General features: G+C 46.8%; 1 protein-coding gene across 1 annotated transcript in view; it reads right to left on the bottom strand.

Moving 5' to 3' along the window:
- Positions 1–17,873, bottom strand: part of LOC118671499 (NACHT, LRR and PYD domains-containing protein 1-like) — a 77,999-nt gene that overhangs the window by 26,913 nt on the left and 33,213 nt on the right. The window contains exons 5-6 of the mRNA XM_036339738.1: positions 11,131–11,301; positions 8,820–8,906 (exon numbers count right to left, since the gene is read on the bottom strand). Coding sequence (XP_036195631.1) covers positions 8,820–8,906; positions 11,131–11,301 — 258 coding nt within the window. The remainder of the gene's footprint in view (positions 1–8,819; positions 8,907–11,130; positions 11,302–17,873) is intronic.

Below are 17,873 nucleotides of genomic sequence, written 5' to 3' on the forward strand. Positions count from 1 at the left end.
GCAAACATGCCCTCACTGTCAGCCATTCCACACTGCTCACTTACCCATGGGAGTTAATCCCCGAGGAGAAACTGTTAATGCCCTTTGGCAAATGGATATCACTCAGGTGCCAGAATTTGGCAAGCTTAAATTTGTTCACCATTCTATTGATACTTATTCTCATTTCTCATGGGCATCAGCGATGTTATAACCCATTTATTAGAAGCCTTTACTGTAACGGGCAAACCCCGAGCCATTAAAACTGACAATGGCTCAGCATCTTTATCAGGTAAGTGTCAACATTTTTTCTAACAGTTTAATATTAAACATATTACAGGAATTCTTGGAAACAGTACAGGTCAAGCAATTATTGAGTGAAAGAACCGCACCCTTAAGGAAATGCTGCAAAAACTAAAAGGGGGAGAGGACCTGGTATCAGGCCAGACTCCCCGACGAATATTATTAAGAGCTCTATTTACTTTAAATTTTTTAAATTTCCATACAGATGCAGTGTCAGCTGCTGAGCTACATAGGGGACATAAAAAGGAGGTCCCGGTAGAACAATCTATCATGTACCAAGATGTTACTACTAATCAATGGTGCCTGGCTACCGTTTTAAGGTGGGGTCGAGGTTATGCTTATGTTTCCACAGGAACCAAGAAGTTCTGGATTCCTGATAAAAGAATCAAGTTAAGGCATGGCGAGCAAGAGGAAGTGTGATAAAGCGAGACTGGAAGACCGGTTTGCGCAGCTAACCATCCAGAGAGGACAAACAATTCGTGTGCCATTGCCTCGCACCCGAAACACCCCTCCACCTACATGGGGACAGATGAAGCGCTTATGCCAGGAAGGGGAGCGTCTTGTGACTGCCCATGGAAGGCCCTGTAACTAATGACTCTAATTGGATGCCTGGACCTTTTGATGATCGTGGGCCTTTGAAACCAGATGAAGGAGCAACAAGAATGAACAACTATTCAACAGGAGTTGCCAGAATGCCTGTGTATCTGGGACTGGGGAAATATCTTGTTTTAATTGTACCTTATTAACTTGTGTAAATAACTCTGGGGAGAAACCAAGATGGCGGCATAGGTAAACACTGGAGATTGCTGCCTCGCACAACCACTTCAAAAATACAACTAAAAGACGGAAGGGACATCATCCAGAACCACAGGAAGGCTGGCTGAGTGGAAATTCTACAACTAGAAGGAAAGAGAAAAGCATACCGAGACTCAGAGGAGGTGCAGTGCAGAAGTAAAATACAAAGGTGCGGAGGTGCATGCGGAGAGGGCTGCCGGCTGAGGTCACGATTGTCTTTTTCAATTGGGAGGGAGTCTCAGGCTCTGAGCTCCAGTTCCAGGCGAGTCTCTGGGAACCCAGACTCATACAGGAGAAATGGGACTGTCTGGCATCAGTCGAGAGGGCAGCTTTCTCTCCGACGCACATGCAGTGATTGCCGGGGCCTCTGAGGACAGGACTGAGAGCAACCATACTGCTCGATCTGCCCGCCCAGTTGATCCCGTGGGGCTCTGCCCCACCCAAGCTGTGCACGGAGGCTTTTGTATAGAAAAGGCCCGGCCCTTTGTAATCTGAAAATTACTTAACAAACTGAAGCTGCCCAAGGCCCCAGGGCAACTTGCATTGCTTTACAGCTGGCTTCTGCAGGATAACCTCAGGCAGCGGCTAGATTAGCACCTCCTTAGATCCAAGAGCCAGTGTACCCAGTGGTCAGAGTGGGACAATCCAATTATAACGCTGCAGATCCATAAGGGACACACTCAGGGGGGCAGATTCAGTGAGCACCAAAGCCCCACTGAAGCAAGTCTTGCCCCATAAGGGTGTCTTCAGCACAGAAGTTCTCCCACTGTAGACACAGATGATTCTCACAACCAATTGGCCTGGAGGTCAAATCCTCCCAGTGTTACCTACAACAATCAAGGCTTAACTACAACAAGACTGTGCACAAAGCCCACAAGGGGTGCACCAAGAGTGTCTACCTCAGGTAATTGGGGAGGCTGAGCCACCGGGCCCTATAGGACACTTAGCACAGAAAGCCACTCTATCGACACAACGAAGCATAAAAAAATGCCGAGACAAAGAAACAGGACAAAAATGACAGAAATGGAGGAAAGCAAACTACTGGATATAGAGTTCAAAACCACACTTTTAAGGTTTTTCAAGAACTTTCTAGAAACTGCCGATAAATGTAGTTAGATCCTCAAGAAATCTAGTGAGACCCTTGATGTTGTGATAAAGAACCAACTAGAAATTAAGCATACATTGACTGAAATAAAGAATATTATACAGACTCCCAACAGCAGACCAGAGGATCACAAGAATCAAGTCAAAGATTTGAAATGCGAAGAAGCAAAAAACACCCAACCGAAAAAGCAAAATGAAAAAAGAATCCGAAAATACGAAGATAGTATAAGGAGCCTCTGGGACAGCTTCAAGCGTACCAACATCCAAATTATAGGGGTGCCAGAAGAAGAGAGAGGGCAAGATATTGAAAACCTATTTGAAGAAATAATGACAGAAAACTTCCCCTACCTGGTGAAAGAAATAGACTTACAAGTCCAGGAAGCACAGAGAACCCCAAACAAAAGGAATCCAAAGAGGACCACACCAAGACACATCATAATTAAAATGCCAAGAGCAAAAGACAAAGAGAGAATCTTAAAAGCAGCAAGAGAAAGAAACTCAGTTACCTACAAGGGAATACCCATGAGACTGTCAGCTGATTTCTCAACAGAAACTATGCAGGCCAGAAGGGAGTGACAAGAAATATTCAAAGTGATGAATACCAAGAACCTACAACCAAAGTTACTTTATTCAGCAAAGCTGTCATTCAGAATTGAAGGTCAGATAAAGAGCTTCACTGATAAGAAAAAGCTAAAGGAGTTCATCACCACCAAACCAGTATTATATGAAATGCTGAAAGGTATTCTTTAAGAAGAGGAAGAAGAAGAAAAAGGTAAAGATACAAATTATGAACAACAAATACACATCTATCAACAAGTGAATCTAAAAATCAAGTGAATAAATAATCTGATGAACAGAATCAACTGGTGATTATAATCGAATCAGGGACATATAAAGGGAGTGGACTGACTATTCTTGTGGGGGGGGAAGGGGTGTGGGGGATGTGGGAAGAGACTGAACAAAAATCATGCACCTATGGATGAGGACAGTGGGTGGGGAGTGAGGGCGGAGGGTGGGGTGGGAACTGGGAGGAGGGGAGTTATGGGGAGAAAAAAGAGGAACAAATGTAATAATCTGAACAATAAAGATTTAATTAAAAAAAAAAAACAACTGTGTACCTTTTAATCACAGTAGAGAGAGCTTGTATCTACTGCAAGCCAGAACAGGAGTATGGTTACCTGTACAGATGGATCGATGATGGCAGGAAGTTCTCTAGCTGGAGCTCTCCAAGCCATTGTGGAAGGAATATTGAAGAGGTCAAAAAGGTTTATTGGCATGCTAATCGCTGTAATTCTTGGGTTAATTGCAATAACAGCAACTGCTGCAGCAGCTGGGGTGGCATGACAGTGATCAGTCCAAACTGCTACTTTTGTTCAAGACTGGCATAAAGATTCAGAACAGCTATGGAATTCTCAATGGAAAATTGATAGTGAAATCAATGAACAATTAGCCGATCTTGAACAATCAGTAGTTTTATTGGGGGACCAAATTGTTAGTCTCCAAAGGCGATTACAGTTAAAGTGTGATTGGAACCATACCAGCTTGTGTGTCACCCCTGTACCTTATAATGAAACAGCAGTGCTATCTTCTCTGTCATGAACCTGAAGCAAAACTAAAAGGGGGAAATGTAGCGGTCAAGCGGAATGAAGTTAACTAGAAGAGGACGTTCTGCCAGGAAAAGGCGGGAGCCTGCAAACAGGCCACATCAGAACAAAGTCTTGCAAGCAAGACTTATTGTTCAGAGGCAGAACTTTCCTTGAGGTGATAAATAGTCCATGAGGGCATGGAAAGTTCAAGGGAGGGTACACTGCTGCAGGTGGAAAGGGTCTTTGTATAACATAGGAAATTAATAGTTTAATGTATAAGTTAGCTCAGATGATCTCATAAGCATGCTTGTTAATCATTGTCACTTGCTGTACTCCATTGTTATTTGCTGTACTCCCCAAATAAAATCCATGAGAGCTTTGGGGGCTTTGCTACTTGCCTGAGTGAGCGGTAGCTCTCTGCTTCTCTAAACTCAATCCTGCACGCCGAGACCACGTCAGCGTCACCATTCACAAACAGAACATCAACACTTTTCATAATAAAACTTCAGTTTCAATAATAAAAGCACTAATCCAGCCCTGGTCTGTCTGCCTGGTGGCTCCGCAATGAGAGTGGGCCCACATAGCTATGACTGGGGTGCTGAGTGTCTGTGGGGAACCACTGTGGGGATGGCGGAGTTGGGGGCCAGCCTGGCACAGTAGAGTCCCCTCACCCACTGGTACCAACTCCTCCTGTGTTTGTCAACCATCTCTGTAGCCACAGGCCCTGTGGGGCCCCAGAAGTCATTAAGCCTCATTAGAGGCGCCAGTGGTTGTTTCCTCTGAAGTCCAGGATAAGGTCAATATGAGGATTCCATCTCTTCTAAGTGAGAGGAACAAATAGGGCAGTGGTCAGCTTTAGAGTCTCCTGTCTGGCCTCTCCTACCCCTTAAGCTAGACCATGGAGGGGTCCTGTTCAAGGCTGGTCTGCCAGGACTTTGGAAGGTGTGTGTTAGTAGCTTCTGTCCATGCTCCTGGGGCTGACTACCTGCTCTCTGAGGAGGCACAACCCTGTTGTCCACTGATGCCACCACTGCCCACTGGTACAGAGGCATTTCTATTCCCTCATCCACCAGAAAGGTAGCTTATGAGAAGAACATGGCTCTAAAGGTGGATGGACAATGACGGAAAGGGATTCCCAGGCTTCAGAAGCCCAGTGTGGATCAGAGTCTGAGACATGCCAGACATGAGCTGGAGAGGAGCAGCCTCAGCCTCTGAGCCTGAGAGGGAGGAAACCAGAGATCTTGCCAGGCTCTAGGTGTGGAGGATCTTGCATGGAGCGAGGCCTCTCTAGTTGTGAATTTTGCCATGGCTCACCACAGAGGCAGGAGCATGGAGGGGATGGCCTTCCATATCCTCCTCACCGCTGTCCCAATTAATGATGCTTCCAGCTTGGCCCCTTCAATGTACCTGATTCTGATCTCTGCCACTGGGGTGGAGATGTGCCATCCCTCGTCCGTCCTCCACCTGGGACCATCTTAGTGATCATTATACTTGACTTCCTAGACACAGAGTTGGTAATTCTCCCTGAGATCTTGGAGGAAGTTGGGGCTGTCTATGTGACATCCGCACTTAATTTCAACCCATCTGAATTTGAACTCATGGCCTTCATCTGACGTTCTCTCATAGACCCTGTCTTCATGATGGCCCCCATCCATCCCTCCATCCATGCAGGAACTGGGATGCAGTCCTGGCTCCTTCTGAGAGTTGATTAGCCACCTTGTCACTGGCTCTAGTATAGCTCTCCTTTCTAGTCCCTTCTCTCCACCTCCACAGCCTCCACCTCCAGCCAAGGCCCTGGTATATGGGGCTCGAGCCACTGCATCTTGCCCCTCAAGGTGCCCTCTTTTTTTCTTGTCCCTCTCCAGGCCATTTCTACATAGCCTCTGATTTTCAATTTGAACCTGAGTCATCACATAGCTACTGAAGCCCTGAAATCATTCTTTATTGCTTTTGAGGTAGAGGTGGAAGTTATTAACATGGCCCAAAGGCCTCTTTGTCCTCCCAACTGCCTGCCACCCCTCAGCTCCAATCCCACCTCTGCCACTCTCCATGCTCACTCACTTCTAATCCAATGCTGCTCAGAGGCCTTGTCAAAACACAGATTCTGATTCAGCAGGTCTGGAGTGAGGCTTGAGATTTGCATTTTTAATGAGCTCTCAGGTGATGCTGACGCTGACACTGCTGGTCCATGGTCCACACTTGAGTAGCAGTGTTCCTGGTCCCTGGCCTCCTTCCATTCCTCAAAGGAGCTGAGATCAGAGCCTCTACCTCTGCCAGGAATCTACCCACTCGAGGCCCAGCTAAGCCCTCCCACCTTTCATAACTCAGCTCAGGTCCTTTGGACGGACTCAAATAGGCCATCAGAGCATTCAGGCTGATCCCAGGCACAATGATTCATGCTGTGGGTCACCTGGGCCTGTGCTCCTGCTGAGTTAATTCCTAAGTGTTGGGCCCATGTCCATGGTCCTGTGCCTAAAACACTGTGGGTCTAAGGGGAATGCTTGTTCCCTGAGGAATGGTCCTCGTAATGCCTCCTAATTGCTTCTGCAAGACCAGGTGAGGCAGAAGAATGGGAACCAGGGCATAGATGTACTTTGCAGTCACAGGCCAAAATATACCAAAATGAAGGCCCATGGGGCTGCAGCAAATTCCCAAGAGGAAATCATATTCTCCTCTTTCCAGGATTCCCCTCAGCTGGGCTGCGTGCATGGGTGTTTATATGTGTGGAGAGTGAATGAGGGTGGTCTGTCCTGCCAAAGCTCTCTCTGCTTGTCCTTATCTGCCCCTCATCATTGTTGCTTTTCATTTTCCAAATCTTACCTAGTCACTCATACACTTTTCTTCATCTTTTCACCTCCGTATCATCTCATGGGAGGATTAAAAAGAGAAGGGGGAGAGAGGAAACCAAGATGGCGGCATAGGTTAACGCCGGAGATCGCTGCCTCAAACAACCACTTCAGAGATATAACTAAAGGACAGAACGGACATCACCCAGAACCACGGGAAGGCTGGCTGAGTGGAAATTCTACAACTAGGAGGAAAGAGAATATCATACCCAGACTCAGAGGAGGCGCAGTGCTGAAGTGAAATACTCAGGTGCGGAGTGTGCGCGCGGAGCGGGCTGGCGGCGGAGGGCGCGGTTGTTGTTTTCAATCGGGAGGGAGTTTCAGACTCTGAGCTCCAGATCCGGGCGAGTCTCTGGGGACGCAGACTCAAACGGGAGAAACGGGACTGTCTGGCTTCGGTCGGAACTCGAAGGCAGCTTTCTCTCCGAGGTTTGCAGCCATTGCTGGGGCTCTGAGAGGCAGAGCCCCTGGGGAAGGAACTGAGAGTCGCCATAACTGCTTGTTCCGCCCGCCCTGTAGATCCCCAGGGACCCGCCCCGCCCAAGCCCTGCGCTGCGCCATTTGCCGGATAGCCTCAGGCAAACGCTAGATTAGCACCGCCCTAGAGATCCAGCACAGAAGCCCTCCCACTACAGACACAGCAGACTCTCATAGCCAGTTAGCCTGGAGGTCAAATCACCCCGGTATTGCCGACATCAATCAAGGCTTAAAGGCAACAAGACTGCGGACAAAGACCACTAGGGGGTGCACCAAGAAAGCATAAAAAATGCGGAGACAAAGAAACAGGACAAAACTGTCAATGGAGGATATTGAGTTCAGAACTACACTTTTAAGGTCTCTTAAGAACTGTCTAGAAGCTGCCGATAAACTTAGTAAGGCCCTCGAAAAGACTGGTGAGACCGCCGATAAATGTAGTGAGAACCTCAAGAAATCTAATGAGACCCTCGATGTTGTGATAAAGAACCAACTAGAAATTAAGCATACACTGACTGAAATAAAGAATATTATACAGACACCCAACAGCAGACCAGAGGAGCGCAAGAATCAAGTCAAAGATTCGAAATGCGAAGAAGCAAAAAACACCCAACTGGAAAAGCAATATGAAAAAAGAATCCGAAAATATGAAGATAGTGTAAGGAGCCTCTGGGACAGCTTCAAGCGCACCAACATCAGAATTATAGGGGTGCCAGAGGATGAGAGAGAGCAAGATATTGAAAACCTATTTAAAGAAATAATGACAGAAAACTTCCCCCACCTGGTGAAAGAAATAGACCTACAGGTCCAGGAAGCGCAGAGAACCCCAAACAAAAGGAATCCAAAGAGGACCACACCAAGACACATCATAATTAAAATGCCAAGAGCAAAAGACAAAGAGAGAATCTTAAAAGCAGCAAGAGAAAGAAACCCAGTTACCTACAAGGGAATACCCATACGACTGTCAGCTGATTTCTCAACAGAAACTTTGCAGGCCAGAAGGGAATGGCAAGAAATATTCAAAGTGATGAATACCAAGAACCTACAACCAAGATTACTTTATCCAGCAAAGCTATCATTCAGAACGGAAGGTCAGATAAAGAGCTTCACAGATAAGGAAAAGCTAAAGGAGTTCATCACCACCAAACCAGTATTATATGAAATGCTGAAAGGTATCCTTTAAGAAGAGGAAGAAGAAAAAAAAAAGGTAAAGATACAAATTATGAACAACAAATATGCAGCTATCAACAAGTGAATCTAAGAATCAAGTGAATAAATAATCTGGTGATCATAATAGAATCAGGGACATAGAAAGGGAATGGACTGACTATTCTTGGGGGGGAAAGGGGTGTGGGAGATGCGGGAAGAGACTGGACAAAAATCGTGCACCTATGGAAGAGGACAGTGGGTGGGGAGTGAGGGCGGAGGGTGGGGCGGGAGCTGGGAGGAGGGGAGTTATGGGGGGAAAAAAAAGAGGAACAAATGTAATAATCTGAACAATAAAGATTTAATTAAAAAAAAAAAAAAAGAGAAGGGGCATAATCTTGTTTGAACTAAAGAAACAAACAAACAACCTCACTCTGGCTGCTGTTGTTTATTGGCTTCTTCCTGGATCTGTCTGTCTCTGCTCCCAACCTCACCCCACCTTACTTCTGGCGCATGTTCCTGGAACAGCCTCTAGGAGTCAGCCCTGGGACTAGGCCAGCTCCAGGGAGTTCTGTGTCTCCCCTCTTACCCATAATTGATGACCAGCTGAGGCTTCTCCTGCCGCAGGAGACTCAGCATCTCTGTCACCTCCTCACTCAGTCGAGTCTGGTTCAGCCTGCAAGCACAAAGGGAGCCTCGTTATCCTGGGGCCCCCCATGATCTCAAGGGCCTCAGGGCCCAGAATCATGGAACCTTCCAGGTCCTGCAGGAATGTGTTGTACACTGAGTTCCCTGAAAACACATTCTATGATGAAAAGTAGAGGTAGAAGGTTTATTAGGGCGTGTTCTTGGGTCAATACGAGGGCAAAGGGAGGTAACAGGACTGAGTAGAAGGACAAGTTGGGGTGTGATGCAGTCCCCAGAGACACAGCTGACTCTGTGGGAATTCTGTTGTGAGGATGACACTCCAGAACTGTCCATACTGGGAGGAAGGTCCTTATACCACTACCCCAGTCACTGGATGCAGGCCACCCCAGGGAGGGGAGGTGACCTTGTGTGAGATGGCCCTAGTTGGCAGAGGCCATCCTTGTAGCTGGAAGCACTCCCAGGGGTGGGGACTGGGTCTTCTTCCCTGAAAGCGAACTGGGCAGCACTTCTCAGCATCCACCAGAGGGCAGCCAGTGTCCATGGCCTCAAACTCACCACACAGAAGAAGGTCCTGGGATTTCCTTCCCAGAGGCTAGGAGGCTTCCTGGAAAGAAAGAGCCTGTTTCCATTCTCACACACCCTATGCTCTGGGTTTCTGTTGGATTTGGGATGGCTGCTGCCCTCTCTGGGCCTCCATGTCCTCACCTCCAACACCGAGGGAACTGCTCAGACTATTATAAGCCATGGACAGGCAGGTGTGAAGACCCTGCACCTGTAAAGAGCACACACCTTCCTCATTCCTGCTGTCAGAGCTGTTCTCCCCTGGGGAGGGGATGGGCTATGATGCAGAGGTTGTCCCTCTCATCCCAGTCCCAGGGCCTAGGAAGGAAGGAGGCAGAAACCTTCGCAGGACGTCCTAGAGCTGCTCTGAGGCAACCAAGAGGTGAGGAGTAACGGGTGAGCGGGGCATGGATGCAGACCTACTGCCAAGGCCCAGCTCTGGAGAGGTGGTGACATAGGAGATGGTGACAGCCACACATGCTCAGAGGGAGGAGGCTGGAGGGTGGTAGCCCTAGAGGATGGGGTGCCCTTGGTTGTGAAGGGACACAGTGGGCTCTGGGGTGACCCACATGTAGTGTTCACCTCCTGCTGCTTTAGCTTTGAGAAAGGAGGCCTCTCAGAGGAAAGGCTGAGAGCCAGCTGGAGCCTCAGCCAAGACTGAGGGGTCAGGACACACAGGTTTGGAGCCCTGTCAGCTCTGTGAGTGTGAGACAGGCCCCAGCCAGGAGCCGCAGGGAAATGTTCAGTCAGAAACTGGCTGTGGACTTGTTTTCAGGCTGGAGGGCGACAGGAAGTGGCCGGGAGACAGTGTGGGAAATGAGGGCTGGGGGTCACTGCACCCCAGTCACACTGCTCTCCAGTTCTCTGAGCCTGTTTCTGTCCTGGGGTCTCCCCCACGCTATTCTCAGCCTGGACTGCTCCCCCAGACTGGGCCTGGTCAACCCCTCTTTCTGTTTCAGGTCTCGGCCGGATGTCACTTCCCCAGAGAGGCCCTCCCTGCCCCTGAGTCTAATTCCATCCTCCTCCCTGTTACACTCTCATAACACAGTGCACTTTCCCTTCACAAACTGCACGCAGCTCAGAAACACACACTATGTGTTAACATCTGTTTCCTTCTCACTGGAGTGTAAGCTTAAGGGGGCAGGACCCAAGTCTGTTGCTCACTATTGTCTCCTCAGTGCCTGGCCCAGTGCTTGGCACATGGGAGTTATGAAATGAAAGGATGAATGAGTGAATGAAGGAAGGAAGGAAGGAAGGAAGGAAGGAAGGAAGGAAGGAAGGAAGGAAGGAAGGAAGGAAGGAAGGAAGGAAGAAGGAAGGAATGAAGGCCTGCCTTGGATGGGGAAGTAAACCTGGGCAGGAATCTCTGAACATGTGGCCTCACCGGTGGTTCTCATTGGAGCCTCTCAACTCTGTTCCCAGCGCTGCTCTAGTTTTACATGCATTTTATTTCATCACATCTATGAGGTGGGTATGATAGCCCTGTTATCCAGATGGAGAAACCGAGTCTCAGATGAAGACCTTCCTGTCTCATGGCCTAAATCAGTGGCAGATCCAGTAGGAAAGTCAGGCTGCCCGTGAATTTTTCTGCCCCTTTACTTCCCCTGTCCAATTCAGGGTCCCCACACCCCTTTCCATTGCTCTCCCTCCACTTCCCTGTCCTCTGCCCAGAAATGAGCCCAGGGCCTTACCTCAGGTACTTGAGTTGGCAGGCAGGCTGCCTGAGCCCTTCGCAGAGCAGCTTCACGCCAAGGTCACCCAGGTCGTTCTGCCCCAGGTCCAACTCTGTCAGGCTGGAGCTGGCACCCAGCATGGAGGCCAGGTCCTGGCAGCAGTTGTATGTGAGGCCACATCTGACCAGCCTGTGGGAGAGATTTGCATGTCCTGAGGGCCCTCTCCTCAGGGTAACTGGGGTCTGGTTTCCATTTCTAGTGCTGTGGCCCTTTTGGGGTCCTTGGTGATATTCAAGAAAGAAATACACATGTCTGGCTTATAGTAACCTGGGACATTTAATTCAATTTTTTTTTATTTTTGGAGGTGGGTGGGGAAGGATGGGAGCAGGCTGGAAGAGGTTTATGGGGGAAGAAGGATGACCTATGTAATACTTTCAACAATAAAGATTGAAAAATAAATAAATAAAAATAAAATAAAGGTTACAGAGACCTGCAAAAAAATTATTTTTAATCCTCACCAAGGATATTTTTTCCATTGATATTTAGAGAGAGTGGAAAGAAGGAGAGGGAGAAGAGAGAAGGAGAGAAACACTGATGTGAATGATAAAAGAATTGGTTTCCTCCTGCAAGGGGCCCCAGTTGGGGCACCAGGAATTGAAGCTGCAACTGAGGTTCTTACCCTTGACTGGGAATCGAATCTGTGACCCTTCATTCTGAGGGTCGATGCTCCAACCACTGAGCAAAATTGGCCAGAGCATGGGAGATTTTCATTTTCTCCTGCAGCCAAGGGGTCACTCGTCAACATTTCTCATTCCTGTGTGATTCTTACCAATGCTTCCTACTGTCCACATCAGCACTGCACCATTAATTAACCCAACCTTCCAGTTATGTACTGGGCCTAACTGTTAACTACATCAGCCCTTCTAAATGCCCAGTTAGCTGATGTGGGATGCTCTGATGGGGTTCTACGTGAAGGTATGTATCTGCTCCCAACCCCATTCTCCCATGCTGCCTAGTTCTCACTTTCTCTCTGATTTATGTCCTTAGGGCAACTATCTCCCCTCCTGTGGTGGCCCAGCCCTCAAAGTAATGCCAATGATGAGCAATTACAGCTGCAGCCATGGGGTGGAGGGAATAAAGCTTTATATCTTAGTACCTTTGATTTCATTTCTTTCCTGATGTTTGAGCAAGGGCTCTGCATTTTCATTTTGTATGGATCCTACAAATTGTCAAGCTAGTCCTGAGAGGAGGAACAGGTGTTTTCAGTTAGGGAGGAAAGTCTAGTTTAGAATACACTGAATTTGAGGAGCCCCTGGCACATCCTGGAGGAGGGTGTGGTTTTTCAGTCCTGAGCTGAAGATGGAAGCTTGGCAGGTACCCGCTGAAAGGGGTCTGGGATGCGATGGTGGGAAGGCTCTGAATGAGGTGGAGGACACTAAAATTGGGACCTGGTTAGACTTCACCTAATTGGATGTCAAAGCTCACCTCTGTTAGTTACTAGATGAAGACTGGGGGCAGGTTTCTTAATCTTCAAGTTTACTGATCTGTAACATGAATTCGACATGCCTTTGCACATGGTGGTTGCCAAGGTCAAAGGTGGTAACATATCCCATGTGCTTAAACAGTTCTTAAAGGATGCTGCTTCCGTGGAACCTGAGCCCCTTGACTTTCTTCTAAGTCTCCTTCCTGTTTTTACACAGCAATGCATCTCAGTTTTCATGCCGCCCTTCTTTTATCCTTCTGTCCCAGAAGGGCCAAGGCTCCTGTGTTTTTGACTCCACTATTTCCTGACTCCCCTCTGATCCTGTTCTTTCTGGAATCCCCTCTTCAGACCTCCACCTCTCCTTTACCAGTTTCTTCTGCTTTGTCCATGTACTATGCTCAGTTTTACATGTCCATAACAAGCAAAACACCCAGAATCCTTGAGTCTCACATATTCAACTGTTTTCAGGAGAAATCCAATCATTAGTTAGACTTTGCTCGAAGGTCTTAGATATTCCTACATTCATTGTGCAGGAGGCAGCTGATCAATGTTTCTCTCTCATAGATGTTTTTATATCTCTCTCCCTCTCCCTTCCTCTCTCTCTAAAATCAATAAAAACACACATATATATATTTTTTAAATAGAAAAGATCCATCAAGTTCCCACAATCCAATCTATGTGTCTTTTGGCCAATGTCCCTCTGCCAGTTCTTCTCCCCTCCTGTTTCAGTTGGAGGTGTTTCCCAACTCCTCCCAAGCCATCCTTCTCCAATTGCCTCCCTCTGAGGATAGGGAGACCATCAATTAGTCTTCTTGTATCTTTCATCATCCTTTATCAACATATATTCAAACTTAGACCTTTTCCTTCTTTAATGTAAATAAGTGCACGTGAGCGTGTGCAAACACACACACACACACACACACACACACACACACACACACACACACTCCTAGTCAGTCCCACATTCCCTTATGCTTTAGTTTTCTCTTGTTTTTGTTTTTTAAATAAATCTTTATTGTTGAAAGTAATACATATGTCCTCCATTGACTCCTTTTAGCCCAATCCCTCCCCCACCACCACACCCCAGGCCTCACCACCCTATTTTCTGTGCCCAGGGGTTATCTTTACATGCATACAAGCTCTTTCATTGATCTCTTCCCACCAAACCACCCTCCCCACCTACTCTCTGAGATTCTGCAATCGGTTCTATGCTTCTATGCCTCTGGATTGACTTTTTCAACAATTTATTTTGCTCATTAGATTCCATATATGAGTGAGGTTATGTGATAGTTACCTTTCTCTGATTGGCTTATTTCAGTTAGCATAATACTCTTGAGGTCCTTCTATGCTGTCCCAAAGTGAAAGAGATCCCTCTTTTTTATAGCTCCATAGTATTCTATAGTGTAAATGTCCCACAGCTGTTTTTTTTCATCCACTCATATACTGATGGGCGCTTGGGCTGTTTCCAGATTTTAGCTATTAAAAATGTGTTGCTATGAACCTACGGGTGCATACATTCTTTCTGATTGATGTTTCTGATTTCTTAGGATATATTCCTGTACATGGGATTACTGGGTCAAATGGCAGTTCCACATTTTAATTTTTTGAGGAAACTCCATACCGTTTTCCATAGTGGCTGCACCAGTCTGCATTCCCACCAGCAGTGCACGAGGCTCCTTTTTCTCTGCATCCTCTCCAGCACTTGTCGTTTGTTGATTTGTTGATGATAGCCATAAAAATTCTCTGTTCTTTCATTTGGGAGTTGTTTTTTGTCTCCCCATTTTGGCTGCCTGTTTGGGTTTGTGACTGTGTATTAGGTAGATCTGCTATGAATCCCAATCTCCAGTGCAGGACAATGTCAGGCACTGTTTCTGACTGGCCCTGAGTGTCCTCTTTGGGGCTATCAGCAACTCAGAGCTTGTGGCTCCCTCTTCTGGGGCCGGTGCCTTTGGAAGGGACCAAGATGTGCACCAGGGTCTGCTTTTCCCAGCCCTGGGCCCAGAAGGAGATCAGGCAAAGAGTCAAAGCCTCCAAAGATCTTCCTCTGCCTGCAGTCTGATTGTTATCAGCCTTGATTAGTCTCAGGGTATTGACCACAGGGTGGGGCAAGAGGTCTTCCAAAAGGGTGTGGCAACTGCCTTTCCCCCAGGCAAATACCACTTGAATAGCAAAGGTCCTTGAAGAAAGATGTCCTCCACAGTGTGAGGGAATGACCAAGCACAGGAAACCAGGGTGGTTGCCCTCCAAGCTCCAATCCCAGAGCCCCCAACCCTAGACGCTCCTCACACAGCTCCAGTCCATCCTGCCCTCCTTCTGCTGCAGCCCAAGGTCAGTGTCTTCAGACATAATTTTGTGCATTGGCCCTTTAAGAGGGTGCCTGCACTTCCAGCTGTCTCTTGCTGGCAGACAGCAACCCTGCTGCTTTCCACAGCCAGATGTTATGTGGGCACTGTTCTCAGTTCTGGTGCTCTGGCCTGGGGAGCCCAGCTTGAGGTTTAGACTGCAGAGTTATCAGTGGGACCCCCACACAGCTGAGATATCCCTCCAGACCTTCAGCTGCTCTCTGTGGGAGCCTGTCTACCCCTTTCACATCTCTGTACTTCCTACTAGTCTCTCTACATCTCCACTTTCTGTCCTTGGTTATCAGGGTTCTCTCCAGCTAGTCTTCAGTAGATTTTTCAGGGTGGTTTTTCTATATTTAGTTGTACTATTTCCAGTTTTGTTCTTGGAGCATGTTAGTGTAGCTTCAGTTTACTTCACTGCCATTTTTAATCCCCCTTCTTTTCTCTTCTTCACTACCAAAATCTTTGAAAAAAGTGTTTGTATTTATAATCTCATTTTCACCTCTATCTTCATCTTTAATTCATTCCAATTTGGATTCTGGCTTCATCACCTCACAAAATTGTTCCTCTTAAGGACATCTATGACTTCCCTATCACAAATCCAATGGACAACTTTCAGTCCTTATTTTACCTGACCTCCCAGCAGCAATGGATCCTGAGGACCACACACTCCTTGAAATCCTCTGTTCCTCTAAGTAACATGATATCACACTGTCCTGGTGTTCCTCCCACCTCCCTGGATGCTCTTCCTCAGGCATCTTTGTTGACTTCTCTTGGCCATTAAAATTGGGAAGGTGGGTTTCCCAAGACTTCACATGCAAACTTTTCTTTGCATATAAATTTTAGGACTAGACTGATCATTTATGCAAAAAAAAGGCAGCAATGATTTTGATAGTGATTGAGTTGAATCTATAGACCAGTTCAAAAAGCATTGCTCGAGAAACGAAGATGGCGGCATAGGTTAACGCCAGAGATTGCTGCCTCGAACAACCAATTCAAGGGTACACCTAAAAGACGGAACGAACATCATCCAGAACCACAGGAATGCTCGCTGAGTGGAAATTCTACAACTAGGAGGAAAGAGAATATCATACCCAGACTCAGAGGAGGCGCAGTGCTGAAGTGAAATACTCAGGTGCGGAGTGCGCGCGAGGAGCGGGCTGGTGGCGGAGGGCGCGGTTGTTGTTTTCAATCGGGAGGGAGTTTCAGACTCTGAGCTCCAGATCCGGGCGAGTCTCTAGGGACCCAGACTCAAATGGGAGAAGCGGGACTGTCTGGCTTCGGTCGGAACTCGAAGGCAGCTTTCTCTCCGAGGTTTGCAGCGGTTGCTGGGACTCTGTGAGGCAGAGCCCCTAGGGACGGAACTGAGAGCAGCCATAACTGCTCTCTCCGCCCGCCCTGTTTGATCCAGTGTGACCCGCCCTGCCCAAGCCCTGCACAGAGCCATTTGCCAGATAGCCTCAGGCAAAGGCTAGATTAGCACCTTCCCAGAGGACAGAAGTTTTCCCACTGCAGACACAGCTGACTCTCATAGCCACTTGGCCTGGAGGTCAAATCCCCCCAGTATTAACTACAACGATCAAGGCTTAACTACAACAAGACTGCACACAAAGACCACTAGGGGGTGCACCAAGAAAGCATACAAAAAATGCGGAGACAAAGAAACAGGACAAAATTGTCAATGGAAGATATAGAGTTCAGAACCACACTTTTAAGTTCTCTCAAGAACTGTCTAGAAGCTGCCGATAAACTTAATGAGATCTACAAGAAATCTAATGAGACCCTCGATGCTATGATAAAGAACCAACTAGAAATTAAGCATACACTGACTGAAATAAAGAATACTATACAGACTCCCAACAGCAGACCAGAGGAGCGCAAGAATCAAGTCAAAGATTTGAAATGCGAAGAAGCAAAAAACACCCAACTGGAAAAGCAAAATGAAAAAAGAATCCGAAAATACGAAGATAGTGTAAGGAGCCTCTGGGACAGCTTCAAGCGTACCAACATCAGAATTATAGGGGTGCCAGAAGATGAGAGAGACCAAGATATTGAAAACCTATTTGAAGAAATAAGGACAGAAAACTCCCCCCACCTGGTGAAAGAAATAGACTTACAGGTCCAGGAAGCACAGAGAACCCCAAACAAAAGGACTCCAAAGAAGACCACACCAAGACACATCATAATTAAAATGCCAAGAGCAAAAGACAAAGAGAGAATCCTAAAAGCAGCAAGAGAAAGAAACTCAGTTACCTACAAGGGAATACCCATACGACTGTCAGCTGATTTCTCAACAGAAACTTTGCAGGCCAGAAGGGAATGGCAAGAAATATTCAAAGTGATGAATACCAAGAACCTACAACCAAGATTACTTTATCCAGCAAAGCTATCATTCAGAACTGAAGGTCAGATAAAGAGCTTCACAGATAAGAAAAAGCTAAAAGAGTTCATCACCACCAAACCAGTATTATATGAAATGCTGAAAGGTATCCTTTAAGAAGAGGAAGAAGAAGAAAAAGGTAAAGATACAAATTATGAACAACAAACATGCATCTATCAACAAGTGAATCTAAGAATCAAGTGAACAAATAATCTGGTGATCATAATAGAATCAGGGACATAGAAAGGGAATGGACTGACTATTCTTGGGGGGGAAAGGGGTGTGGGAGATGCGGGAAGAGACTGGACAAAAATCGTGCACCTATGGATGAGGACAGTGGGTGGGGAGTGAGGGAGGAGGGTGGGGTGGGAACTGGGAGAAGGGGAGTTATGGGGGGAAAAAAGAGGAACAAATGTAATAATCTGAACAATAAAGATTTAATTAAAGAAAAAAAAGAAATAGATTAAGTAATCAAAAAAAATAATTTTTCTCTCATCATTGGTGTTTCTCTCTCTCCCTCTCTTCCTTTCTGATATCAATAAAAATTATATTTTAA

The sequence above is a fragment of the Myotis myotis genome, unplaced genomic scaffold (genome assembly GCF_014108235.1).
Source record: "Myotis myotis isolate mMyoMyo1 unplaced genomic scaffold, mMyoMyo1.p scaffold_m19_p_17, whole genome shotgun sequence".
In the NCBI taxonomy this organism is placed as follows: Eukaryota; Metazoa; Chordata; class Mammalia; order Chiroptera; family Vespertilionidae; genus Myotis; species Myotis myotis.